The sequence below is a fragment of the Spermophilus citellus genome (assembly GCF_964194105.1).
Source record: "Spermophilus citellus genome assembly, chromosome: 13".
Taxonomy (NCBI): domain Eukaryota; kingdom Metazoa; phylum Chordata; class Mammalia; order Rodentia; family Sciuridae; genus Spermophilus; species Spermophilus citellus.
This window is the reverse complement of record NC_138193.1, coordinates 25,945,875-25,970,664: the sequence shown is the minus strand read 5'-3', so window position 1 is coordinate 25,970,664 and position 24,790 is coordinate 25,945,875. Positions and strand designations below refer to the sequence as shown.

Below are 24,790 nucleotides of genomic sequence, written 5' to 3'. Positions count from 1 at the left end.
AGGAGGCAGCCCTCTGCCTGCTGCCGTGGCCATACCTGGACGGCATCATGTCCCTGAAATCTTCTCCTGGTGGCCAGTCCTTAAGCTTCAAAACCATCGGTTCTTTTTCGTTTTTCAAACGATCTGTAAAGGAACCAGAATAAGCAAGCCATTATTCATGATTCAGACCAAAATCAATGACAAATTCATATTTTATGCTTCAACAATACAAATAATACAGTTTCATCTCGGTAGACGCTTCACAACCCGCTCCATTTAGAACACAAACACTGCTTTTCTCTAATGTCCCCGCCTGCCAGTTGCCAATCATTTCTAAATGGTCAAAAAATCCATTTGTGGGCTGGGGATGTGGCTCAAGCGGTAGCGCGCTCGCCTGGCATGCGTGCGGCCCGGGTTCGATCCTCAGCACCACATACCAACAAAGATGTTGTGTCCGCCGAGAACTAAAAAATAAAATATTAAAAATTCTCTCTCTCTCTCTCCTCTCTCTTAAAAAAAAAAAAAAAGATGTTGTATATGCCGAAAACTGAAAAAATATTAAAAAAAAAAAAATCCATTTGTACTCTCAGGGCAGCAAAATAAAGATCAGTAGTTAATTTGTATTAGGTCCCGTCTTTTGATGCTGCTCATTCTTTGAAATCCAGCCACTCCTCATGCCCATGACGTGTGGAACAAAACGTGTTTCTACAGTGGCCCTCAGGGACCCAGTCTGCTGCTCAACCACAGGTGACTAGCAAGATCAGTTTCCAAAGCCAGCATCACACAGAAATGACCAGCTCTGCTGAGACTGAGGCCATCCTGCTCTGCATGGACCAGGACCAGCCGGCCACCCCCTGTCATATTCTGGGTGACAAAGTGTATCACACTAGTCCCTGTAATACAACTAAGGCCCATTGGGAGGAGAAAGGGAGGATGACAGAGGCTCAGTCCTCGACTCCCTGTTGCTCCTATCTCCTTCCACATCCCTGACTCGTCTTTAGTACGTACTTGGGACATCCTCAAAGCCGTCCCAGAAGTCGCCTACTGTGGCTCCCGTGATGATTTCGTTGGTCCTGCAGTTCACGAGATCCACTTCCTGCTCCCCAAACTCTTTCCTGAAGGACTCGGGTTTCCAGAGTTCGGCGTTCAGTCTGTGGTGCACTCCCGAGACCATCACGGGCTACGGAGAGGGAGGAGGCTTAGCGCACCCCCAGCCCACAGCAGTTTCTCCCCAGCTGCTGCTGGTCCTGTTCTCGGGGAAGCCACAGCAGCTCCTATGTGAGAGCCCTGCCTTCCAACCACATCAGGAAGCTCCAGGAGAAAGGGCCCCCCCCTCGCACTCCAAGAAAACCCCATGCCAAGGCCAGGGGGCAGCATGGGATGTGAAGGAGATAAAGCCGGTGGGCGCCAGCCTGCGCTCCAGCCTGTCCTCACCACACTGGACACAGACCTGAGGCTGCCAAGTCCTGGTTGTTGGAGACAAGCCAGAATCCTGAGCTTTCTGTGCAGTCCTGATGTTAATGTAAAACCATGATGCGTATATATAAGCCAAACAAAACCTGCCGTTGCCTAGGGCACCTGCCTGCCACCCCCAGCCTCTGGGAGGATGAGTGAGCAGACCTGGGAGGTGGGACACACAGGGTGGAAAAGCACTATGAGAATGGGCAAGCCACGTTTTGGTACTTGGCATTTCCCACAAATTCTTGCCCAAGAGTAATGTTCCTTTGGTGAACACTCCAGTTTGGCCAAAAAGAAAAGCCAAAGATACAGAAAATGGAACCAAAACGACGTAAGCATAGCCTGGGCCCAAGGCCAGGCACTTCCGCACACTCCAGCTGCAGATCCAGCAACCACACCTGGGGGACTCTCACCAGGTATAAGATGCTGTTGCTACTGCTGCTGCTGCTACTGCTGCTGCTACTGCTGCTGCTACTCGGTGCCCACCCTAGGACAGCCGTCAGCTTCCCTCCATGAAGAGCTCGCTCAGTTTTATGCTGTCCTGTCCTGTCACTCCTTCAAACTCCCAAACAGCCCACCTTCCCTGAGGCTCACAAGGCCTGGCTGCTCTCATCAAAACCCAACAATGGGGCCAGGTGTGGTGGCGCATGCCTGCCTTTCCCTCGGCTCCAGAGGCTGAGGCAGGAGGATCACAGGTTCCAAGCCAGCCTCAGCAACTGAGAGAGATCCTGTCTCTAAATAAAATATAAAAAAGGGCTGGGGGACTGGAGTTGTGGCTCAGTGGTAGAGTGCTTGCCTAGCTTGTGAGAGGCACTGGGTTTGATTCTCGCCACTATATGCAAATAAATAAAATAAAGGCCCATCAACAACTAAATTTTTTTTTTAAAGGTGGGTGCTGGGGATGTGGCTCAATGTTCCAAGTACCCCTGGGTTCAATCCCCAATGCCAAGGGAGCCAAGGAGAGGGGCTGTGACTGGTTTGTGTTACCTGCCCTTGCTTCCAGCACTCCCTGAACACATTCCAGTTGCTCTTGTTGTTGGGGTCCTGCAGGCACAGCAAGCGGTTGTCGCAGAGCCAGTAGTGGGGAGTGTCAAAGCCCAGAATGCTGGGCTTGATCGTCAGTCCTTGAGGCCTCTTAGATAAGTCAGAGGAACTCTTGTTTTGCACCAAAGACGCAAAGATGTCATCAAGGATTTTTGGTGTATTCTTGAGTCCATTTTCTGTCTAAATTTAGGAAAGAACACAAGTCTTTTAAGTGTCCCCTTCCTAAAGATAGGATGAGCACTTATCAGTGTATGCTCAGAGCCCAAGCCAGGACCCCCAGGTAAAGAAGCAAGTCCCCTGTTCCCACTTGGTTACAGGAGAAAGTATATGTAATCAGAGAAAGTGGTCCTGCCCTGTGGAAGTCCATCTGCCAATGACCCAGCCTCCTGTCCCCACAAAGGTTAAGTATGTGATTTATGTCCTTCTACCCACTTGGTTTCTCTCAATATCTTCCTGTCTCCATGCAACTTTGTAAAGCAGATGCACACAATAAAGCAAACACATACCTTTCCTGAGGAGGAATTCAGGAGATTTCGGAGGAAACCAGAATTATTGTTGCTTACAGGTGTCAAGATGGTGCTGTTAAAGGTGTGAAGGACTGTGCTGGATTTGCTCAGAGGTGGGAGGGGTGGAAGGCATTTGATTTCATTCTTTAAAATTGGCATTGTAGGTTGTTTTTCTAAAACCAAACCAAAAAAATCCAGATTTAACAGCATTCTGAAAGGCAACTCTTAGCAATCTTCTAGTAACAATTATTTTAAAACTTGGGTTTTTGAGGGGTATGGTGGTGTACGCCTGTAATCCCAGCAACTCAGGAAGCTGAGGTAGGAGGATAATAAGTTCAAGGCCAGCCTCAACTGCCTTAAAATAGAAAAGGCTGGGGATGCCGCGGTTCAGTGGTAAAAAGCACCCCTGGTTAAGTCCCCGGTACCAAAACACACACACAAACCAACAAAAATCTTGGTTTTCATTTTCTAGAACCAAGAAAAATTTAAGGGGATAAATACCAATGATATTAAAGATTTCCCAATAAATATTAAAACAATATCTAGTACCCAGGCTAAACTAAGGAAAATGGCATTTTTAAAACTTTGACTTCTGTTTCTGTTATGCAAATAAAATGTACTGTTGTTAATTCACCCTGTTATTCAGCAACACTAATGTGTATTGCAAATGTAGATTCTTTTGAACTTTTCACATGTACTGTTAACAAATATTGACCGTTTATTGATTCCTTTCATATTTTCTTGATTTCTCTTATTCGGGCCTTAGTGCACTGGCCAGGGTTTCCTGATTAACAAAGTTAATGACAACTGACACCTTTGTCTCATCCCTGAACAAAGGAAACTATCAAAACAATTTTTTTGAAATTTAAGCCAGGCATGGTGGTGTGGGCCTGTGGTTCCAGCTACTCAGGAGGCTGAGGCAAGAAGAATCACTTACACCCAGGCGCTTGATGCCAGCTGGGCTCCACAGCGGAGACCCCATCTCTCATTAAAAAAAAAAAAAAAAAAAAAAAAAAATTCAATGTTAAGGGTGTTTTTAAAAAAATTTATAATTAGATTTAAGCTTTACACAGAGTTTTTCTGTGTCTCATCACACAATTTTCCTCTTATATTTTGGGATGTTAAACCATACCTTGTATTTCTGGAAGACCCTGCTTAGAGATTTTATATATATATATATATATATATATATATATATATTTTTTTTTTTAAGTCCCTTTATTTATGGTGTCAAACTTGAGTCACCACATTTTTTAAGGATGTTTCACATTAAAGAAATTAGCCAGAGACAGAATCACCTAGATTTTAACCTAAGCCTACCTTATCCCAAAGTCCACATTCTTTTTATTTTCATCAGCATCCTGAAACACTGGTGACAAAAATGGAACTGAAGATGGCACATTCCAGTGAGGTACAACAGAAACCAAGCACCATGTGGTGAGGAGAAGAGCTGGGGGCAGGTTGTCACTGTACTACAGTCTCAGCACCGTGCGCCCCTCCAGCCTCCACCCCCAAGCCTTGGGAGCTGACTGCAAACACACCTTCAGGACGGTTGCAGGAACACGTCCCCTCCCACGAGACTTCCAACCACTGTCTCCCCACAGTGAGACTGCAGAGCCCTCCACGAGAGACTCAGTCCTCAGGAACACTCACCCTTGTTCTCCTTGTTGACGTTCCCGCTGGTCAGGTCTGCCAGCCAGTTGAGTGGAGCCGTGCTGGCTGGACAGGCAGGCCTCATGCTGCAGGCTGGCCTGGAAGCTGCTTCTCCACTTGAGGCCACCGGCTCCAACACTGAGGGGCTCTGCGGGAGCATAGCACCCAGAGTCAGTTTTTCGCCAACTAAGGAAGTCTGTATGAGTACAAAAGGAGAGTTTTGTTTAGGCTGAAGAATGAAAATTCCCTTTTCTTAACCTTCTCCCTCTCCCCAGTAGCCATTAGTAAGAGAAGTTTCCAGAACAAAGCTACCTAATGAGTTGCCCCAGCTATCCTAGGGCTTCAGCAACCCTGCAACAGAACAGGGAGCAGGACTGCTGCGCAGAGCTTCTGAGGACTAGCAGTGGGAAGGAAGACCTCATGACCACCCCACACACAGGCATTTCGCCACCCTCCAACCCAGCCGGGTTTGCCCATGTCTCCACCACCCCATGCACCATGTGGCTTTGACGGAATGGTCTGTGCCTGTCTCCCTGAGAATCCAGCCAGACGAGGCACACAAAACACGGCTATTGGGTAAATAAGTGAGGTAGGCAGGAAAGGAAACAAGAGTTTGAGAGGGAATGTGCTCTTCTGGTTTAGCTGTAAGAGGTGAGGAGATGAGCAGCTCTTGAGAAACATCAAGAGGACTATCAAGAGGAGGAGCCAGCTGCAAAGACAGCACCACTTACTCCTCTGAGACCTAAGAAACCATCTGGTTGGCCCCAGAGAGGGAGAGAAGTTCCTGTGCTGGTCCACCCTCCCTGCACACGAGACACGCTGGCAATGCCCAGTGACTGCTACTGGTTGTCATTTCTGACACCCTAGCGAGCAATCACCTCGTGGGCAAAAATGTAACAACGTAAAAGCAGTGGAAACGGCAAAGATCCCAACTCCTCCAACTAAGAGTATAAAAGAATTTTGGATTCCTAAAAAACAAGGATGACGAGGCGAGAAAGGAGAGCCAGAGACAGAGTGATGGACGGCAGGGACGAGGGAAGCCTGCAGGAAGGGGCACCACTCCTTGCACTGTTCAGTTACATCAGAGGTAAAATACAGTTGGTAATTTAACACTCCATGAAGTCTATCTGAGTCATTTAGTTCTGCAGAACATGAACACCTTTTAGAAACCCACACAAATTTGACAGCAATTTGTTGGGTAGACTACAGCACAAATTTTTCCTTTTTCAAACAAAAGAAAAAAACTAAAATCTACTAAGAGCCACCCGGTGACTAAGAGCAACAGGAAGAATGGGAAGGGTGCGTCTCTGAACAGCCGCAGGCCCGTGTTCCTGCCAAATGCACTGCCAGGAATGCTTGGCTTATTTGAAAATAGACCATCAACAATTACAAGGACGATGAATCTAGCAGAAGCAGTAATACCTGTTTTAAGTCTTCCTTTGAGGCTGGCTTTGAGAAGAGTTTGAACTGCCTGTTTGAACAGGGGCAGTTTGCCTTTATCCCCCATTTGGCTCTTACAGAATGCACAATGTCACCAACATCGTAGAGTGCTAAGAAAACACAAGGGCAGAGGTGACATCTCAACAGGGTGCCGGTGCCTTAAAGCTCACCCAGCAGCACAGAGACCCAGTGTGCACAAGTACCCCTCCTTCTCCCAACAACTGCAAGCACCTCTGTCTTCCTCTATGAAACTATTCACAGGGCAGCGCTGCCCACAGAGTAAACCAACCACCAGTCCCTCGCCAGCCAAGACCCAGGGGAAGAGCCCCTGCACCGCACAGTACCTTTTCCAGGAATGATCTGCGTGGGCATCAGGTTCTCAGGCTCATGTATCTGACTCTTCACACATCTTAGCCAAGAGAATGTCTTGTAGGCAGCACCTGCAAATAATACCGCACTATGGTGACCATCTGCATGGCCCCAGGCCCCAGGGTCCAGGGTCCCCAGCATCATCAGCAGAAGGCTCCTCAAGGTGGGGGTGTCGGGTCAGCTCTCACCCTGCTGGCAGTTCTTCCTCTTCATGCGATAGCAGTCCACACACACCCCAAACCCACAGCGAGGGCACACCCAGTGCAAGTTGAAGATGGTGGTGTCACACACATCACACATTTCCCGGACTCCTTTGACCGCTCGCTTCCAGGCAACCTGCCCTGCAAGGATCAAGAGATCAGTCAGTCCTGTGGGGGAGAGGGGTTCCGAAATCAATGAGTGCCAAGAAGGGCTGTCAGTAGTCCTCCCTGCGTGCTCCAGCAAGCCTCGGCATCCTGCACCGCAGCTCTGCCTCTGAGGCCAAGCTGCACTCCACAGAAACCCTGCCCAGGCTGTGCAGCAGCTGCTCCACCAGCCACAGTGCAGCACCAGTGCCCTCAGCAGCTGTGTCTAAGCTTTCTGTTCGCAAGCTCCTGTGTGGAGGCAGCATGAAACAGGCTTCCTCCAGGGGAAAAGCAACCTGCTCAGACACACACACAACCCTTGGGATACTCACAGCTGCCTTCAATCCACTCACTGCCCATTAAATGCTCCAGCGTGTCTAAGGGCCTCAAAGGAACAGGCCTATGTACACGGTCAGGTCCTTGACTCTGTCCTGTCAGTGATACCAGGCCCAGGACTAACTCACATTACCATATGCCCAGCAGCTGGAGGCAACCTAGGAACCTACAAAGAGGCTATCTCCTGGTAATCAGAAGGAGGGTCCTTCTAGGTCTGGGCATGGGCTGCCTGCCCAGCCTGACGCTAACAGAAAGCTGAAGGAGTAGGAGCAAAGCAGGCATTGTTCCGAGTCACAGGAAAGCCCACTACCATGACTGACTCAGCCAGCCTGCCCCCTCCCCAAGCAGCCCTGGGCTGACACGGCTGCACTCTCCTTCCGTGGAGAGGACTTCTTCCTGATCCAGTCTATGGTGGATGCATTATTTCTTCCAGAATGATTGCACAGCCCAAATGACCCCAACTGCTGAGTAAACCTCTGCTGTTTCACCCATGCAAGAGCTCTAAGCACTTCACAAATGCGATCTCTGAACTGTACTTTGGTCACTTGGACTAGACTGCTTTATTACAAAGTATTCTTAAAACTCGGCCACCCGTCCTATGGTTATCTGTCACTGAAACGACGTAATTAGAAGAGCTCCCATGTGACAGTGGAAATGTGCTCCTCGTGTCAGGACGGTGACAGCCCTCAGCTAAAGCAGCAGTTTTCAGCACCTCTCAGGGAGGCGGCCCCTCCCATCGACCAGCCCATCACAGAGGAGGGAAGAAGACAGGACCATCACAGGCAAGGAGGAGAGGCTCCTCGGGAGGGGAAGAGCCCTTACGTACATCTTAAAAGGCAGATGTGTGTGCAACAAAACATCCTCAGAACAGAAAACCAGCACTGCCTCCAATAGCCCTGCGGCCAGAGGAGGGAAGCAGCCGCGTGTGCCAAGGACGGCTGCTCCTTGCAGTCTTTGCACCACTGCGCACAGCTGCTAAAGGAATTTCTTTAAATCAACTACTTTTACCCAAATGTATTAAGGAAATTTTTCTGAAAAGGGGAGAGGTTTTTTTGTTTTAATCACTTGTCCTAAAGACATCACAGGGAATGAGATCTTGATTTCCAATTCTCCACTACCCAATTAAATGGCATGATGTTAAATCCACTCTTCATCAGTATGGTCTAGTTCTGCAGTGGCTCAGACCCCTGACCCACCCACTTTCAGATTCCAACTGCTGGTTTCTATTCCTTGGACTCCAGAGAAATAATCTGCATTCCCTAATAACATTTCTGTGTTTAAGCTACCTTTGTTAACGTCCAGTAGTTAAGAACTTTGGTGGTGGTTAACTTCTGCGGATGCCTGTATTCAAATACGCTTGGTTATGCGAGTGGGAAGGCTTCCCTGTTAACTTTCAACTGTGTGGCAAAGAAAATGTGGAAGAGGACATAACACAGCCTTACGAGACCGACGCCCTGGTGCTTCTACAGAGCAAAAGGGCAGGGATAGGTGTGCTCTCCTCCTAGACATCCTACCTTGAGATGTCACCAAGGAGGTCTGGCTCTATTGGGTCACCCACCCTGGACCCTGGGGCTTGGTGGGCTATGTCCAGACTAACCTTCAAGTGTCCCCTCCAAATTCTGCTCTGACAATCACTTCTAACCCCAACTTGTTCCCATTCTCAGGCATGGAACCAGCTCACCCTGGTCCTCAGGAGGGTTAGAGAATAGCCTGTCCATTTTTCCTGATTACATAGCCATCTGAGGCCTCCTCACCCTTGGTGAGCCTGCACTCCTAGGGAGGCTGACTCTGAAGAAGCTAGCCATGGAAGGAAAAAGGCCACCTAATCCTCTCAGTGAAAATGAAACCATGCACTGGGACTTTGGTGTTACCTCAGAAACAAAAATCAAGTTGGACTCAAAAATCCTACCCCCTAAGAGATGCTCTTACTGTGTGGCTCAATAGTTGACATAGCTTCCTTTTCAGAAATCACCATTTGACAGAAGTGGTCTCCAATGTTGGCCAGGATGTACTTGGCTGTGTCCAAATCTGTCCCAACAACATTTCTGGTCAGAGGTAGCCACAAGCCAATTGCTTCACTGTCATATTTGTTTGGTGTTAAGAAGCCTTCTACCCGCAACACACCATGTTTGTTGAATTGCAACCTACGGAAAGTAGAAAACACACAGAACTGATTCACAACTTGTAATTACAATTTAAATCAATAAAATCCTTCAAGGTTTTCTGTAATTTCCATGATTAATTACAGCCAATTATTTGTGAATGCCAACAGAAAGATAAAACACTTGTATTTTTTCTTCCACAAGGAAAGCCTGAGAGGACTAGGAGAGGTGCATTCTGCATTCAAACCAAAACAGAGCCACACTCCCTCCACAGAGGCAGCTCAGCCTGCTGGGCATAGGACTTCATAGTAAGGACAGTCACCAGAAGATGATAATCTGATCAGATTTGAATACCTCCACTGTTTTCAGAATAATGCTCAGCTCAGCAAGAAAAGGCTACTCAGTTGCTGAAGCAAGGCCACATGGACCTGGGAGGGGTTGCGCACCCACCAGAGCCCCTGTTGTGTATCCCTGTTGTGAGAGGAAGCATGAGAGGGCCTCAGGTGCTCCAGAGAAGTAGGGAAAAGGCAGAGAACTTGCCCAGAACTCACTCAATTTCCTATCATACTTGGCTTTTTCATGAGCTATGTGTTAGTTTTGATCTTTTTAGTTGGAGACATAAGAAACTGACCCAAAATGCACACCAGATGTGACAGATGTCGTGACAGTCACTAAGTGCTAAGAGTTCTGTAGGGCTCATGGTGAAGCCGCCTGCCTCATAGAAATAGTAACTGAGCTTGCCTTGTCACAAAAGGTAGATAGTAGGTAAGAGAGGGTTATGTTCAGGAAACAGTGCTTCATACAAGAAGAAAAGCAGGTGAATTGGGTGACAAGAGACCAATAAGATTAAACCAGAGTTTACTCCCGAGGTGAGAATCCAGAGAGGAATGCTGGGTCAACTACTACAGGCCTTCAGCATGCTGCTGGGGACCCAGACCTCCTCCACTAGGCACTGGGGACCTAGAAAGACTCCTTGAGCCTGGGAGACACACAAAGTGTTTTCTAGAAAAATCACCTGTCCAAAAGAGTGCAGAGTAAGCAGGACAAGACAATAGGAGCTGCATAACAGATAAACTTGCTTCAAGCAATCCAAAGAGAGTTGCAAGGTTTAGTTAAAACAGCCCAAATTGGAAAGTCATGACACTAAAACAAGTATGAAAGCCATTTCAAAGGGGGGAGGTAATGACAATGGGACGTGGCAACTAAGCCTTAGAGACTCGGCCTCTACTTCTGTTTGATCTGTAGAAAAGCCGAATGGGAAATATTCGAGGAGGTGGCCAAGGACAGCTTTAATCTACTCTTCTCCAAGCAACAGGGGAAAGTTAATTATGACATTCTTTTACAAAAAGAGTGACTGTGTTCTAGTTTCAACTAGAGTGGCTTTTTTATTATAACACTAAGCAAAGGCACCTCCCCCTTAAATTAAAAAAAAAAAAAGGAAAACAGCTAAATCACAGCATCAATGATTTTTAGATGGTTCAAGAACAGTGATTTTTTAAAGAAAAAAAAGCTCTGATACTATTACACAGAACAACAAAGTGATCCCCTCCCTAAAAAGCCTTGGCAACTTCCCTCTCCCTTGCTCCAGTTACCACTTTTCACAGCAAGAGCCAGCAAAGTGCTAACAAAGACCTGGAGGAAGCACAATCATTCTGCGGTTTCTCCAAAATATACACAAGTGCAAATGCACAAGCACCTTTACTGTACACAGAAAGTCTCCTGAGAGGAAGTGGAACAAAGCTGACCTGACTAGTAACAGCCTGGACCAGACACCATGCAGGATGCCCATGTCTGCACCACAGCACTGCGACACACTCCACCGTCTGCACTTGTGACTCACTCAGCAGTGAAGGGCAAGCCAGTAGCCAGGAACTGGATTTCATTACAACAGCCTGAACCTGAGAGCACCGGCAGCTCGCCTGGCTGGTGTCCTGCATATGCTGCTTTGAATCGCACGATCCTTAAATACTGAAATTACTTGTGCACTTCATTCAGCTTATCAATCACCTTTTAACTTAAGATTTTAAGTTAGATTTTAACTTTGAATGAAAGAGCAGGAGAAAAGGAAGAAATTAAAAATCAACACTTGTTTGCAATTATAACTGTTGGACCTGAAAATATCTAAATTATGAAAAACTGGATTATATCCAAAGCTCATCAGTACCGGAACACCACCATTTGTGTCTCAATGAAAGAAAAAAGAAGGATGTCCTTTGCTTCACTCAGGCAGAAGAATTTACAGAAAAGGAATTTGACTCATGAAAAAATACAATATAAACATGAAAGCTTTGTCTATTAAGTTGAGATTTTTCACAAGACATGCCTTCTCTGGTAAAGGAAATGACAAGCAGGCCTGAATCCCACCAGTGGGCAAAAACACAGCTGACGGTTCCAGGAGGGCAACCTGGCAGGACAAATGCCAAGGCCTTGCACACACACCTCTAACCTAGCAATGCCACTTCCTACAATCCTTGCAAAGTACAGCCAGAGACACGGACAAGAAGATGTCAGCTCCATGTTATTTCTAGTGGCAAAAAATGAAAAGTCATCTTAATATATCAACAAAGGAGTTGCTGAGATGGGATATCAAGCATTGCTATAATGGGTTCTTATGCAGAAATGTATAAGTATTTGTAGAAAAGGATGAATGTGAACAAGAGGTTCCTCCTGGGCATTGGAAAATAAATCCAAAACAGTCCATGCAATATACTAATTGGATGGGCTTGAACACTGCCAGTGCACACTCCTTATTTGTGGTGGATTTTCAGAACCTTCAGCATTTTTCTACAATGACAGTACTTTTAGAAATAAAAACGTGTACTTCTAAGCTTCTCAGCTTCATTTGAAAAATAAGGTGTGGTGGTGCACGCCTATAATCCCAGCTACTGGCTATGGCGGGTAGATCACAAATTTGGGGCTAGCCTGGGCAATTTAATGAGAGTCCCTGCCTAAAAAAAAAAAAAAAAGAAAAAGAAACAAACAAAATAATATGCAGAAAGCTCTAGATTAATGCTCATAGATTAGAAATGCAACCACTACCTTCTTAGTTCTAGCTCTGCTACTGACACAAGAAGAAAAGTGCACAAGTGGGCCAGACGCCATGCACTCTCTCCCAGGCCTCACCTCCTGAAGTGGAAGAAGCGGCAGAACACAGGTGAGTCCTTCTGCTGCTCTTTGTCCTTACGCAGGCTGTCCAGACGACACTCCCGGCACTTGGGCAGCTGAGCCATGATGTTCACACAGGAGTCGTCCTGCACAAAGGCCTCACCGCTCTGCTGCAGCTTCTTGAGTTTAGCAGGATCTGTCAAAACTGACTTCCGGGCTGGTACTAGGAAAGAAAAAGATCAAGGAAACAGAATCTCAAGTTTTTGGATATCACATCAATATTTGGTTAAATTCTACTCATTAAGCCAATATTCACAAAGAAAGGACTCCTTCTCCACTCTTGGTTCAGAGTTAATGTCAGGAACATGGCTGACAGCAGACACCAGAGAACAACTGGAAGGTGCTCTTCTCTCCAGGTCGGCACACTCTCCTTTCACAACCAGGACAGCGGGAATGCCAGAGCAGCACTGCGAGGCAGAGGCCTCAAGCAAGCTCACTGCAGTACTAGCAATACAGGTGGGCACACCTCTCCAGAAGACCGAAGTCAAGGTCACTCTGCCCCTTTCACACTCAAGAGAGGCTGGTTTTAGGCTGGTGCAGTGGCAAACTGTTTGTAATCCCAGGGGCTGAGGCAGGAGGATCCTGAGATCAAAGCCAGCCTCAGCAAAAGCAAGGCACTAAGCAACTCAGTGAGACCCTGTTTCTAAATAAAATACAATAGGGCTGGGAATGTGGCTCAGTGGGTGAGTGCCCCTGAGTTTAATTCCTGGTACCAGCCCCCCCACAAAAAAAAGAGAGTCTAGTTTTAAAATGAGTTTTTTACAGCACTCTTTTAACAAAAGTGAACCAATCACTTTCCTACATAGATCCTTGGCCTACAAAGTAAGGGCTATTTTCTAAGGGCATCTAAAGACGTCACTTAACTCCTGACATGTCTTCAATCCCCTGTACACACATGCTCCCCTCAGAAGACAGGATTGTGGGTAAGCTCGTCAGGTGAGTTCTAACCTGTGATGGGTAGGAACTGGAGAAGAGACGTTAACAAGGTCCTTACAGAAGAGGAGAGCAGAGGTGAAGCCATCACAGGACAGGGCAATCACTGTCTGCCCAGCAACAGAAGAGAATCCACAGCGAGCCCAAGACAGAAAAGCCCCTTCTCCTCAGAGAACTCAGCATACAGAGAAGAGGGAAGGAAGTAGGTTCTTGGGCAAACAAAAACAACTTCTAGGGAACCAGGTAAGAGACCAGGCTGGGAGAAAACTGGAAGACAGACCCCAAACCAAAGAGGGTTTTAAGTAAAGTAAGTGTTCTCAATAATTCCCTTAGAGGTGATCTGTTGCCTCTCTTGTACAGCAGGCCTGATCACCCCATGACATGCTGAATAATGCTGGTACTGATGGTCCTTGACCCTTAAACACTCTCACTCGGTTACAGTGACAGAAAAAAGTAAAGAAATGAGAAAATAAAGGAGATTAATAGTTCAAGGATAGTTTTCATTACTCAAATGACATCACCCTTCAAGTTGGACCAGGTTCCCTCATCTGTTTTGCCCTGGCTGAAAAGAGGAAACATCTAGAGCTACGCAAGATGAACTGCCTACTCTACCCCTCAGTGAAGAGAGCAACTGTCAGCGCCTTCCATGCTCGCTCACAACAGAGCCAAGAGAACAGGACAATGCCCTGTTCCAAGGAGCCACCCATGCACCTCAACAGGAAAAAGGCAGCTCTTCGCTCTTCATGGAGCCAGGGAGCAGACTCCTGTATTGTCCAGCTTTCCAACAGCCACAGCCGCACTCATGGACACAGCTCGGAGATCCTGGTGGGTTTCCCAAAACATGCTCACTCCTCAGCTACAGACGGCAGGACGTGCTAGTCCAGGAGGTATGACTGGGTTTTCCTTTCCTTACAATCATGCTAGATGGAGGACAGCTGCACAGCATATAAAGTGAGACAAAGCTGGACTCCACTCACTTGTGAACCCGTCATGTGCTTAAAGCTAGTTGCCTGAGGGCTGATGACTCAAAAAGAATAAAGAAATAGAACAGATACATGCTTACGAATATTCACTTCATTTTGGGAGTTACATAACTCCTGAGGAACAGTATGATCTTATGCAAATTAGCATCTATATTAACCTAAACCTCAAGAATGAAGAAGATGGGGTACAAGAATCCCCCTAGGCCAAGAAAGTTCTTTCTCTTCCTCCAGATGTACACTATAAAAGGCCAAATCCCACCACTTTGCCCTCTAATTTCAGAGGCCTGCAGTAAATAAAAAAAAAAAAAAAAATAGTGCGGGCAGATTGATTTTTTGCTGACTCAAATGAACAGGGTTTAAGTTTTAAAAACTTAAAACTATTCTACACTGATTTTTCCCAATTCTGATAATTACCAAAATTGTGATAATTCTGACCATCATTTAAGGCACCTTTAAAGTATAAAGGCTCTGCACCTTTACCATGCTGAAGCCACTTCATTCTTCTAATTCTAGCAACACAGTCAGATGACCTTCATTACTGAAATGCACCCCAAACCTACCAGTACCCCTTATCCAAAAGGCTCAGGGCCAGAAGCGCTGCAGATTTCTGGCTCTTTTAATCTAGAGTATTTATGTATGTGTAGTGAGACACTTGAGATAGGACCCAAGTCTAAACACACAATTTCACATATACTGTACAGACACAGCCCTGAAGGTAATCAGATCCACTACTTTCAGGGTGTCTGCCCTCTGACTGGGAACATCACACAAGATCAGGTATGGAATTTCCCACCTGCAGTGTAACACTGACATGCAAAGAGTTTCAGATATTGGAACATTTTGGATTTACAATATTTGAACTAGAAATGCTCAACCTGCAGTATGAAGCACAGTACTACTTTCCCTACAGAAAGACCTTTTAGTTTGAACTGGTGAGCATGCAGTTCCTCCACTAAGTAAAGTTGCACAGCAGTTCAGCCCTGTCTTTCAACATCTTTAACCAACACTCCCTTTTCCAGAGTAAGGATGCAATTCTGTAATCTGTTCTTAAAAATTCAGATCTGAGCTTGTGTGTAAGGATGAAGTGTCACCTCTTCCCCTCTAACCTGTACATGACAGGAAAATCGCAGCAAGAGTTGAAGAGACAGTAATCAGCAGATCACTTTAGGTTTCATTTTTATTTACTTTCTTACAATGAAAAGTTGGGATAATTATCACCTAAGAGAACCAGTGACGTCATGGTGAAGGCTATGATGGAACGCCTCCACTTGGCGAGGTTAACAGACACCAGCCCTCAATCACAGCATGAACCCATCCTTTCAACACAGGCTCACCTGAACTTCCTCTACAGAATCACTTCCATGTATTCTATCACAGAGAACAAAACAGACACCACCTCTACCCTCTAGCAATGAAGACTTTAGAAACACTCACCGTTCTGGATTTTATTGTTGCTTCTTGTACAACAGCTTTCATTGTCTACTTTTCCAGAAGTCTCCTTTACACTCTGAGACTGGCAACCTAAAGCTGAAGGTTTGACCATTTTTCCTGCACAACTATGAGAGCTATCACAATTAACACCTGCTTTCACATCTGGCTTCTCTGAAGAGACATCAGAGGTGGAAGGTGCATGTTCTGGGTGCTTCTGTAGCTCGGGGGTACTGACAGTTTCCGCTTCTGCCCTGGGAGAAGCTTCTGTAGGTGAGCCCTCCTTAAGAAGGCCAAGGGGTGGCTGTGGAGCGGGCTGCAGTTGGCCTTCCTGCTCAGTGTCCGTCTTGGGTTGGTCACAGCCAACTCTGCGCTCACTTAGAATCTTCAAGTCTCCAGGCCCAACCTGAGCAGGCTGTGAGGAGGGAAGCCCTGCTCTGCAGACATCTGGTTTTGTTCTCAGTCCTTCAGGCTTTGTGTTTAGACAGGAAGAAAGCTCTTCTGGTAAACTCTGCTTAGGACACCTGGAAAACACAGGATGGCAAAGCAGCACATTAAGGCCTCTTTCAGCTCTCTTGATTCCAAAACCAACTGTATGTTCCCTTCAGCAACCAGCATGGATGAGAAGGCTGCTTCCACAGAGAACTCAGGACCAGTTTCTGTGAGCCAAAGTTAAAAGTCATCAGTCAACAACTCACAGAAGTATCTTAAACCAGAAAAACACAAGTGCTACTTACATCACAGTGAACCTTAGTTTTCCCTCAAAACAAGCTTAAATGGAACCAAAAATTATATTCAGCAGTTAATCTCAGTGGTTTTCAAAATGTCAAAATTAGTCTCTGCAGGGCCCATTATCAAAGTTTTTTTTTTAATATTAGAGAAACTTCTGAACTTTCTTATATAATGAAGATTATATTTAAATTTGAAAGATATAACTAGTATTCTTATTGCTTGCCAAGACTTGGAAATTCAATCTCATGGCAGGCAAATGTGTGAAGATAAAAACTTTTAAAATATGTGTACTAGAAATACTAGGTATCAGGCTGGGGTTGCAGCTCAGTTGTAAGGTGCCTGCCTCACATGTGTGAGGCACTCACTGGGTTTGATCCTCAGCACCACATAAAAATAAAGATACTGTGTGTTTATCTATAACTAAAAAATATTTTAAAAGGAATACTAGAAATCCCTTAAAAGGTAGTCACCCAATATTTAACCAGCAACAGAACAAATCCTGTTCAGCCCCAACCCAGCTGAGGTGGTTAGGACCACAGCAGATACTACAGCGGGCGATGACTGACTGATTCACAGACTCACTCTGCACCACCCCATCTTACTTGAGATATCCTTGAAGGACTTCATTTCTTCAAGATTCATTCTAGAATCCTTGCCCCATCAAATAATACAGCTTTATTTGTACTTTATTTTTCCTGCCTCCAACAGGATTCGTTCCTGAAGAACAATTTCTCATAAACAAGCATTCCTATCAATCTTCTGTTTGGGGTGGTACTAGGAATTGAACCCAGGGCTTCACATAAGCTAGGCCGTGTTCAACACTGAGCAGTGAGCATCCCATAGTATTCATAGCATTTATAGTAGAAATCTCAGTCTGGCCATCAATAATTTCCTGATGTCCTCTGTTGTGAGATTGCTTTCCTTGCGCCTAAGTACTGCCTTACCACTCTCCAGGTATCAGCATAGGAACTTGTCCTTTGTCTTTCCCCCAGCAAGCAACGTACTCAGCCACTCTCCCACGTTTGGGGACAGTCTTCCCAACCTGCCTCTCCACACCACAGTCTCTAATGACCACATCTTGTCTTGATCATAAGCCACCACCACCTCCCAGAAGAGGGCCTTCCCTCTCTCTGCACCATGCTCACTTGAACCCTCGTCACACTTGACATCTCTTATTCAGTACCTCCACCTGTCAGTGACACCATCACTCACTGCTCCCTTGTGTTTCAGTCCCCTCTGCCACATCTCTACACTTGACCTCAGTGACAAGGCTGAGAAGTGATTTTTACCTGTACCTGGGGTTGACTCACGTTTAGGTGGCCCCTCATTGTACCCACATCTCCTCCCCAATACCCACTGACCTCCATCTTCCACATTCAACCAATCCGTTCTTTTCTCCTTCCGAGCTCTACCCGTCAGCAGCACTCCAACAGGTCCCCACACCATCACAGAGCCCACTCCTGCCCTTCCACACTGCTTCCTGTTGTCCTGTGTGCTGTCTACACTTTTCACTGCTGAAGGAATCTGAGTAACCTCTCCTCTCAGAAACTTATGAAAAACTTCCATGGATAACCCGAGACGAAAACAGTGAACCATGACCAAAATAACTGGTTGTGATTAAGTATCTTTAACACAGCACTACTCACCCTTGAGGAATCTTTGCTCCAAGGTTGGGTGGAGAGTTGGCAGTCTGAGGAGTACTTTGCTGTCTTGGGTCTTTACTAGGAGGGGTTGCTGCGGTACAGCCAAGCAGGATCTCCTTAAAAGCTGTTGTGGGAACAGACTGTACAGGACACATACTGGGAGAAGCCTAAAAGATATCAAACCAAAGACATTAAAAGGGAAGTCCCTAGCTAGAAATATGAATTGCTAGCAAAATTCAAGATTTGCTTGGTTTAATAATAAACGAGCACAATACCATCACCAAATAAAAGGCCAGCACAGTAAATAGGTGATAAGTCACAAAATCATGGACTCACATCTAAAGGCTGTAAATAAATCACTTCAGCTTTCCAAAAACCTTCAGTGTTCCTACAAAAGATCACAAGCTGATCTTTTTCAGACCTCAATCGTATGCCAGGAAAACACAGTTATATAGCAACTGTTTAAAAATGCAATGCACAGAAGTGAACTTTTGGTGACAGTCTCAGTGGTGGCAATGTCACATGCATTTGTTTCAACATGACGAGTGCCTATCAGGCACTTACTGCGTAGACTGGCGGGAGACCTGACCTCGTAGGACTCCTATAGGCCTACTGGGTACAACATAAGCCTGTGCAATGCAATAGTGGCTGAAGACACGACTCTTGCTCTTAAGTGGCTCATCAAGTCACAAACGTCATTCCAAGCTGCAAAAAATATTAAGTCATGACAGGCCTACGGACAAAGACAGGAGGACACCCTCCCCTTCCCTCTCAGATGATTACACCTTCACCAAATGAACACATTGGAAACACCTCTCTCCAGTTTCTCATCCACAAAAATAAACTTCCCACCCTGACACAAGAAGGAAGAGGTGCATGCAGGACAGTTGCCATGGCTGCACCATGTGGCACAGGCTCCCCAGGCCCCAGGTGTAAGTCACACCTCTCCATCACCTCTGTGGGTGCCATGGTGCCCTTTTCCTCTCTCCTTCCACCCAACCCAAAGAACCTTCAAAGTTTCTTCTTCTAGTCATTAGCTTCTAAAATCTGATGTAGAACTTGAGGCTTGACAATTCTAAATATATTTAGATGTCATGTACACGAGTCTTTTCCTCATTTATTCTGGCAGCCTGGAAAATACGCCAGGCATGGTGGCATAACCTATAATCTCAGCTACCTGGAAGGCTTAAGCAGGGCAATCACTTGAGCTCAGGAGTTCCACACCTGAGCTTGGGCAACAGAGCAAGACTATCTCAAAAACAACACAGAAACACCTGAAAAGAACTTAACCACTAACAAAGTTTTGGCAGAGCTTCAAGCTACTTAATTGCTGAGTGATCTCATTGTATGTTCTACTATTTTTCATTGCATGTTCAACTTTCCTCTCCTTAAACATGAACCTAATGTTCTCCAGAAGATACATGTTTGCTCTTGGACTTACGGGAATAGGGGTGGAGTACAAGCTTGGGATAGTCAACTGTACCTCTCTGGACTGGTTTCCTAATCCTTTAAATGAAGAAATGAGCTGTGTATTTCTAAAGTCTCTTTTGAGTATTATTTTATAATTCTCTGGTAATCACCTATTAAAAGGCCAGCCTCCCAAAGTTTAATTGCCCAATCTTTGTGTGTGTATGTGCTGGGGATTGAACCCAGGACCTTGTGCCTACCAACTGAGCTATATCCCCAGCCCAAATTGCCCAGTCTTTACCAACGCTCATTTCAGGCTCACTCTTACCTTTCCTCAAAGCTACCATCTTACTCTGAATATGTTCAGAGTTGATGCACTCACACCTGTGCTTGAATTCACTACTGAGAACATCATTAGAAAGACTAGACCAAAACATCTATGCATAAATTTTGACTACAATGTCTGTCAAACTGCCAAAAAATCTCTCCATCTCTCCCATTTCCCATATCCAATCAATGATTCAAACCTTGCCTCTATTTCCAAAATATTCAATCTATCCACTTCTTTCCCTGCCATGCTATCAACACCTCTCCCCCTGGACTACATATCTTGTAGCTAGCCTGACTTCCTTCTATCTTTGCTAATCCTCTGCTTCCTGCTCAAAATTTATTCTACCACTGAGGTATCTTTCTAAAATAGAAGTCAATAAGAAGGCAGCACTGTGCTGCCTGCAGGAACCCCATGTGTTCCAGACTGTCAACTCCATCGCCCATCCCACTTCACTCTCCCCCTTGCTCATGGTCCTCCTGCTGCACTGGCTTCCTCCCTGGTCCCAATCTTCAAAGAGCCCAAACCTCTCTAGCCTTGCTACTCCTTCTGTCTGCAGTCTTCAGTGGCTGGCCAGTTCCTGCAGTCACCCTCCACTGGCTCAAATGTCTCCTCCTCAGAATCCCGATGACTCACTCCAAAGTAGGTCCCATGAGCCACTACCCTACTACTATCATACTCCTACCATGCTTACATCTTTCTCAATCATTTGTCACACTGTCAAAGTACCTTCTACTTAGTTACTGTCAGTTTCACAAGGGAATGTACATTACTTATGGGCAGAGGCCCTGTCCCTGTGTCTGTTAACACCACTTCAAAGCCAGACATAAGGCAGATGCTCAATAAAAACAAGACTGGAGGAATGATGTACCAGTGAACAAATGCAGTTAGCACCTCGTATTTTTAAACAGATATATAATAAATAAGTCTTATGAGTTAGCTGAGGCAGTAATAATGGTCAGTGTTTCTCATAAGCAAATATTCATAAAGTGTTTGTTGGAAGGAAGGAGGGTGGGAGGGAGGGTGGGTCGGCTAGCAAGAAGGAGAGGAGCAGGAAGATCTGTTGTGATGGTGGTGACCGCCTTACCAAGGACAGCATCTAAGAGGCCTGAGGACAACACAGCAGTGACCAACACTGAATTCTGGTGTTAGACCCTAGTTTGAATTCAGTCTTGACAATTCCTGGCACACTAATCGCGCACAGTTAGAGTAACAAAGCATAATTCACAGGATTGTGCTTTACCACAGCAGCTTGACACACAGCAAAAGCAATTTGGGGTTCAACAATCTTAATGCAGAAAAATTCTGCAGAAGTTTTCTCAGCTGCATCACTGTGTGATAGAATTCACTTAACTTGGGGTGCTTTCCTTGAAGCAGCTTAAGGACACCCCTGTGACTTGCCTAAGGTGAAGCTCCATGGGATGGACACTGCCTCCCAGCCCGTCATTCCTCCTGTGTACACCTCTGCACTGCCTCTGACTCAGAAAAGGTCAAAGTTTCTCCTTACCTGAAGAGCTTCCCTGAAGGTCTTCTATACCAGTCATGGCAATAGTTCCTCCCTGCCAGCAGACGGAGATAATATAATTGAGTGCACGACAGTTTCTTACAAGGGCACTGCTGGCTCACTCCTCAGCAGACCTCTCAACTAACCAGGCAGCATCCAAACTCTGAGGAATAGTCTGCTAGGCAGAGAAGACCTTCAAGGAGCCAGATTCCACTGGCACACAGGCTTATCTCATCCAAAAGGACTCATATCAGGGCAGCCCAGGATCGTGCCTACCTAATCCCAAACTCCTGCTTTCCACGACAACCCTGCAAGTCAAGCCTCACAGCTCAGCGCACCTGGGAGGTGCGAACAGGAAGAGCTGGGCTGTGTGCTGCGGTGCTTCCACTCACCCCACACATTAGCTCCTCCATTCCTTCACCTCTTCAGCCCCCTGGAGTCGAGGCCAGCTGGGTTTCCTACACTTGCCTCATTCTAAGAATCACCCAGGATTAAAAAGAACGGTGATATGAAAAAATACTCAAGGAGGCTGCAGAAAAGTATGTGTTTAGTTTATTTAAAAAAAAAAAAAAGAAAAAGAAAAACAGGCCTCCGTGATATATGATAAGGAAAGGAGCAAGGAAGGATTCCAAAACAAAGAGTCTCTGAGAAGCACAATGACAAGTGAGTTTTCTTCTTTTTGTTGCATTTTCTAAATAAGCCAAAAATTCTAAAATAACTTTAAAAATCAATGTCAGACTTCTAAGACTTCTAATACTCCAGGTAAACACCTAAGACCTCCAATTTCTATTAGAATAAGATGCCTTATTCAGTGCTTAAGAGCTGACACAGGCTTTTTAAAACATGGAATTCTGTTTCTCATTTTCAGATGCAGAGGTTAAGAAATTCATCCCCAGGCTGAAGTTCAGGCTTACACTTTTAACAGCTTCTGTTGTGCCCAATATATCCACTTGTTGCTCCTGGGTATATGGACAGTCCCACTCCCTGCCCTTCCAGAGCATGCGTTGGGCAGAGGATCACATCACACATGTGCATACTACCGCATTTCACAAGCACCTCCTTGAAGGTTACAAATTTACTCCACCCCCTTTCTGTCGATGATAAAGCTGACACTTGGAAGAACTGACACCTTCCCCCAGGAAGCCCCCAACCTCAGTTCTGTCCATTCTTCCTCTCCAAATAAGGTCTCCCATTTCTACCCCATGTCCCCCAGTGCTCTAACAACCCTCCTTTCCATGCCCCTTGACTGTTCCCAGATAGCCACTGCATCAGGTAGCACTTGCCTACTCCCAGTAGCCTTGGCAAACTGGCCTTTACTGGTCTCTACCCTAGATGGCTAATAATTCCAATGTCACACCTGACAGGCTACAACTCCACCCAGCTTCTCACCAGGGGGATTAATTGGCAACGACCTCTCTGAGTTTAACTCTAAGATGCAACACTCACTTGCTGGCTTGGCATCCCCTTCACAGTCCTCAACCCAGAGTCTTGCTTGTATTTCCTTCTCCCACCAGCTCAGCCCTTCTAAACTGGGGGAGCACACAACACCATGAATGACCGACCATGTCCCTTGCACTTTCTAAGCTTCAGCAGTTTTCTACCCACTGTTAGGAAACACCCTCGTCCTCAGTCCTCACACCTAGTCTTCCAATGGGCCAAGTCAACGATGCCTCCAAAGCAGCTCTCAATTTCCTCAGTTCACTGACTGGCTTCATGCTCCTCCGTGGTAGACATTCCCACTAACTTCACCTGTGCCCTCATTTCTATCCAACCCCCTTCCTTCACCCATCATCCGTAAAGCTCAAGTCCATCACCTAAAACTTAAAACCCCTAATACCCTAAATCACCCTCCATACCTAACTGTCAGATAAAACTCAACTTGAGTCTGCTGAATCTCTCTCTCCTTTACCCTTCCTTCTATGCTCCTCCAGCCACATGCCCTCTAAGAAAGGGACACACTCTGAGAACGTCTGCCTATACTACTCTGTGAGGCAGGCACCTGCACAGCTCCTGCTCAGAGCATGCCCTCCAAGCTTGTGGGACACTATAATCTGAACAGCCCCCCCCCCCAATCAACTACGGGCTCTTTAAGGCAGGAACTCCAAATACAAGTCAGTCTTTAGGACCAAGTACCCAGTCGTGGTAAGTGTTCAACCTTGTAACTCGAAGGCAAAAATAAAACGTAATTAACACTAATTTCTATAATGACTTTTTCCAACCCAAGCATCCACCCAAGATACCTTGGTTTACAAAGCTTCTGGAGAGGTATCGAAGTTCCTAGGTAGGATCAGGAAAGCCCTCTGGCCACTAGCCACAGAGACTACTGTGTGCTACAGCACAGTGCTAGCTCTGGTTCTAGTCAACACTGTGGTCCAGTCTGCCCCCAACAAACCTTGATTCCCTCACTGACCCTGGTCCATTACCCATGCTGTTGCTCCTTGCCTGGCTCCCAAGACCTCAAGGTTCCTTTTCAAATATTGTGGACACTTTAAAAAAAAAAATCTTTATTTTATTTATTTATTTTTATATAGTGCTAAGGATCGAACCCAGGGCCTCACACATACTAGGCAAGTGCTCTACCACTGATCCACAAGCCCCCTGTGGATACTCTTAACAATAATATCCTGATCAGTTTTAAAAATCTAAACTTCACCCTGGAGCACAGCATCATAAAGGTTTTTGTGGTGCTGGAGGCATATCCCAGGTTTGTCTTGCACATGCTAAACAAGCCGTCTACTACTGAGCTTCAGTCCCCACCCACAGAAGTATTTTAAATAATCATACTAAAGGAAATATCCATCAACACAAATGCATTTTTATCCCAAAGTTCAGAAAGTCATTTGTACTGGAACAAGTCCTAATGTTTGAACTCACCTAGAGAGAAACAAAATTTCTTGATCCAAATAGCGACTATTTGGGAACAGAATTAAATTTGGCACCTGAATCCACATGGCATTCATGGGAGCCCAAACCTTTTCTGGCAGAAATTATAATGGCAAATCAACTACTTGCTTTGAAAAAACCAGTACATTTCCATACCTAATCATGAAAGACCAATGAAACTTCCTTATTATCAAGAGATCAAGGGGTCCATTTCATCAACATCCAATCTACTCAGAATTTTAAGATTCTTTCCCTCGTCTCCTTCCAATATAACACATACAACTCAATTTACCTTCAAAAACTCCCTCATGTGGTGAAATTGTCACATCTGCTAAGAATTTCCAGCAAATATCCCCAAAAACGAAACCTTAAAATACATATATATATATATATATATATATATATATATATATATATATATATGTATATTATATCCATCTACTATATACTATATATATATATAGTAGATGGATATAATGCCTTTATTTTGTTTTCATGCGGTGCCAAGGATCGAACCCAGTGCCTCCATATGCCAGGCAAGCACTCTGCCAAC

At 45.6% G+C, this 24,790-nt stretch overlaps 1 protein-coding gene across 4 annotated transcripts in view; it reads right to left on the bottom strand.

The window, feature by feature from the left end:
• The window catches only part of KDM3A (lysine demethylase 3A), a 46,093-nt gene that overhangs the window by 5,296 nt on the left and 16,007 nt on the right, over positions 1-24,790 (bottom strand). For 2 of the 4 annotated variants that reach the window (XM_081265016.1, XM_081265015.1), the window contains exons 9-20: positions 18,119-18,282; positions 15,747-16,264; positions 12,355-12,559; positions 9,059-9,273; positions 6,638-6,790; positions 6,425-6,520; positions 6,063-6,190; positions 4,641-4,836; positions 2,988-3,160; positions 2,425-2,661; positions 988-1,159; positions 36-123 (exon numbers count right to left, since the gene is read on the bottom strand). In XM_081265016.1, the coding sequence (XP_081121142.1) occupies positions 36-123; positions 988-1,159; positions 2,425-2,661; positions 2,988-3,160; positions 4,641-4,836; positions 6,063-6,190; positions 6,425-6,520; positions 6,638-6,790; positions 9,059-9,273; positions 12,355-12,559; positions 15,747-16,264; positions 18,119-18,282 (2,345 nt within the window). Of the gene's footprint in view, positions 1-35; positions 124-987; positions 1,160-2,424; positions 2,662-2,987; positions 3,161-4,640; positions 4,837-6,062; positions 6,191-6,424; positions 6,521-6,637; positions 6,791-9,058; positions 9,274-12,354; positions 12,560-15,746; positions 16,265-18,118; positions 18,283-21,357; positions 21,410-24,790 lie in introns of all 4 variants that reach the window. The other 2 variants (XM_081265018.1, XM_081265017.1) reach the window with 2 other exon arrangements.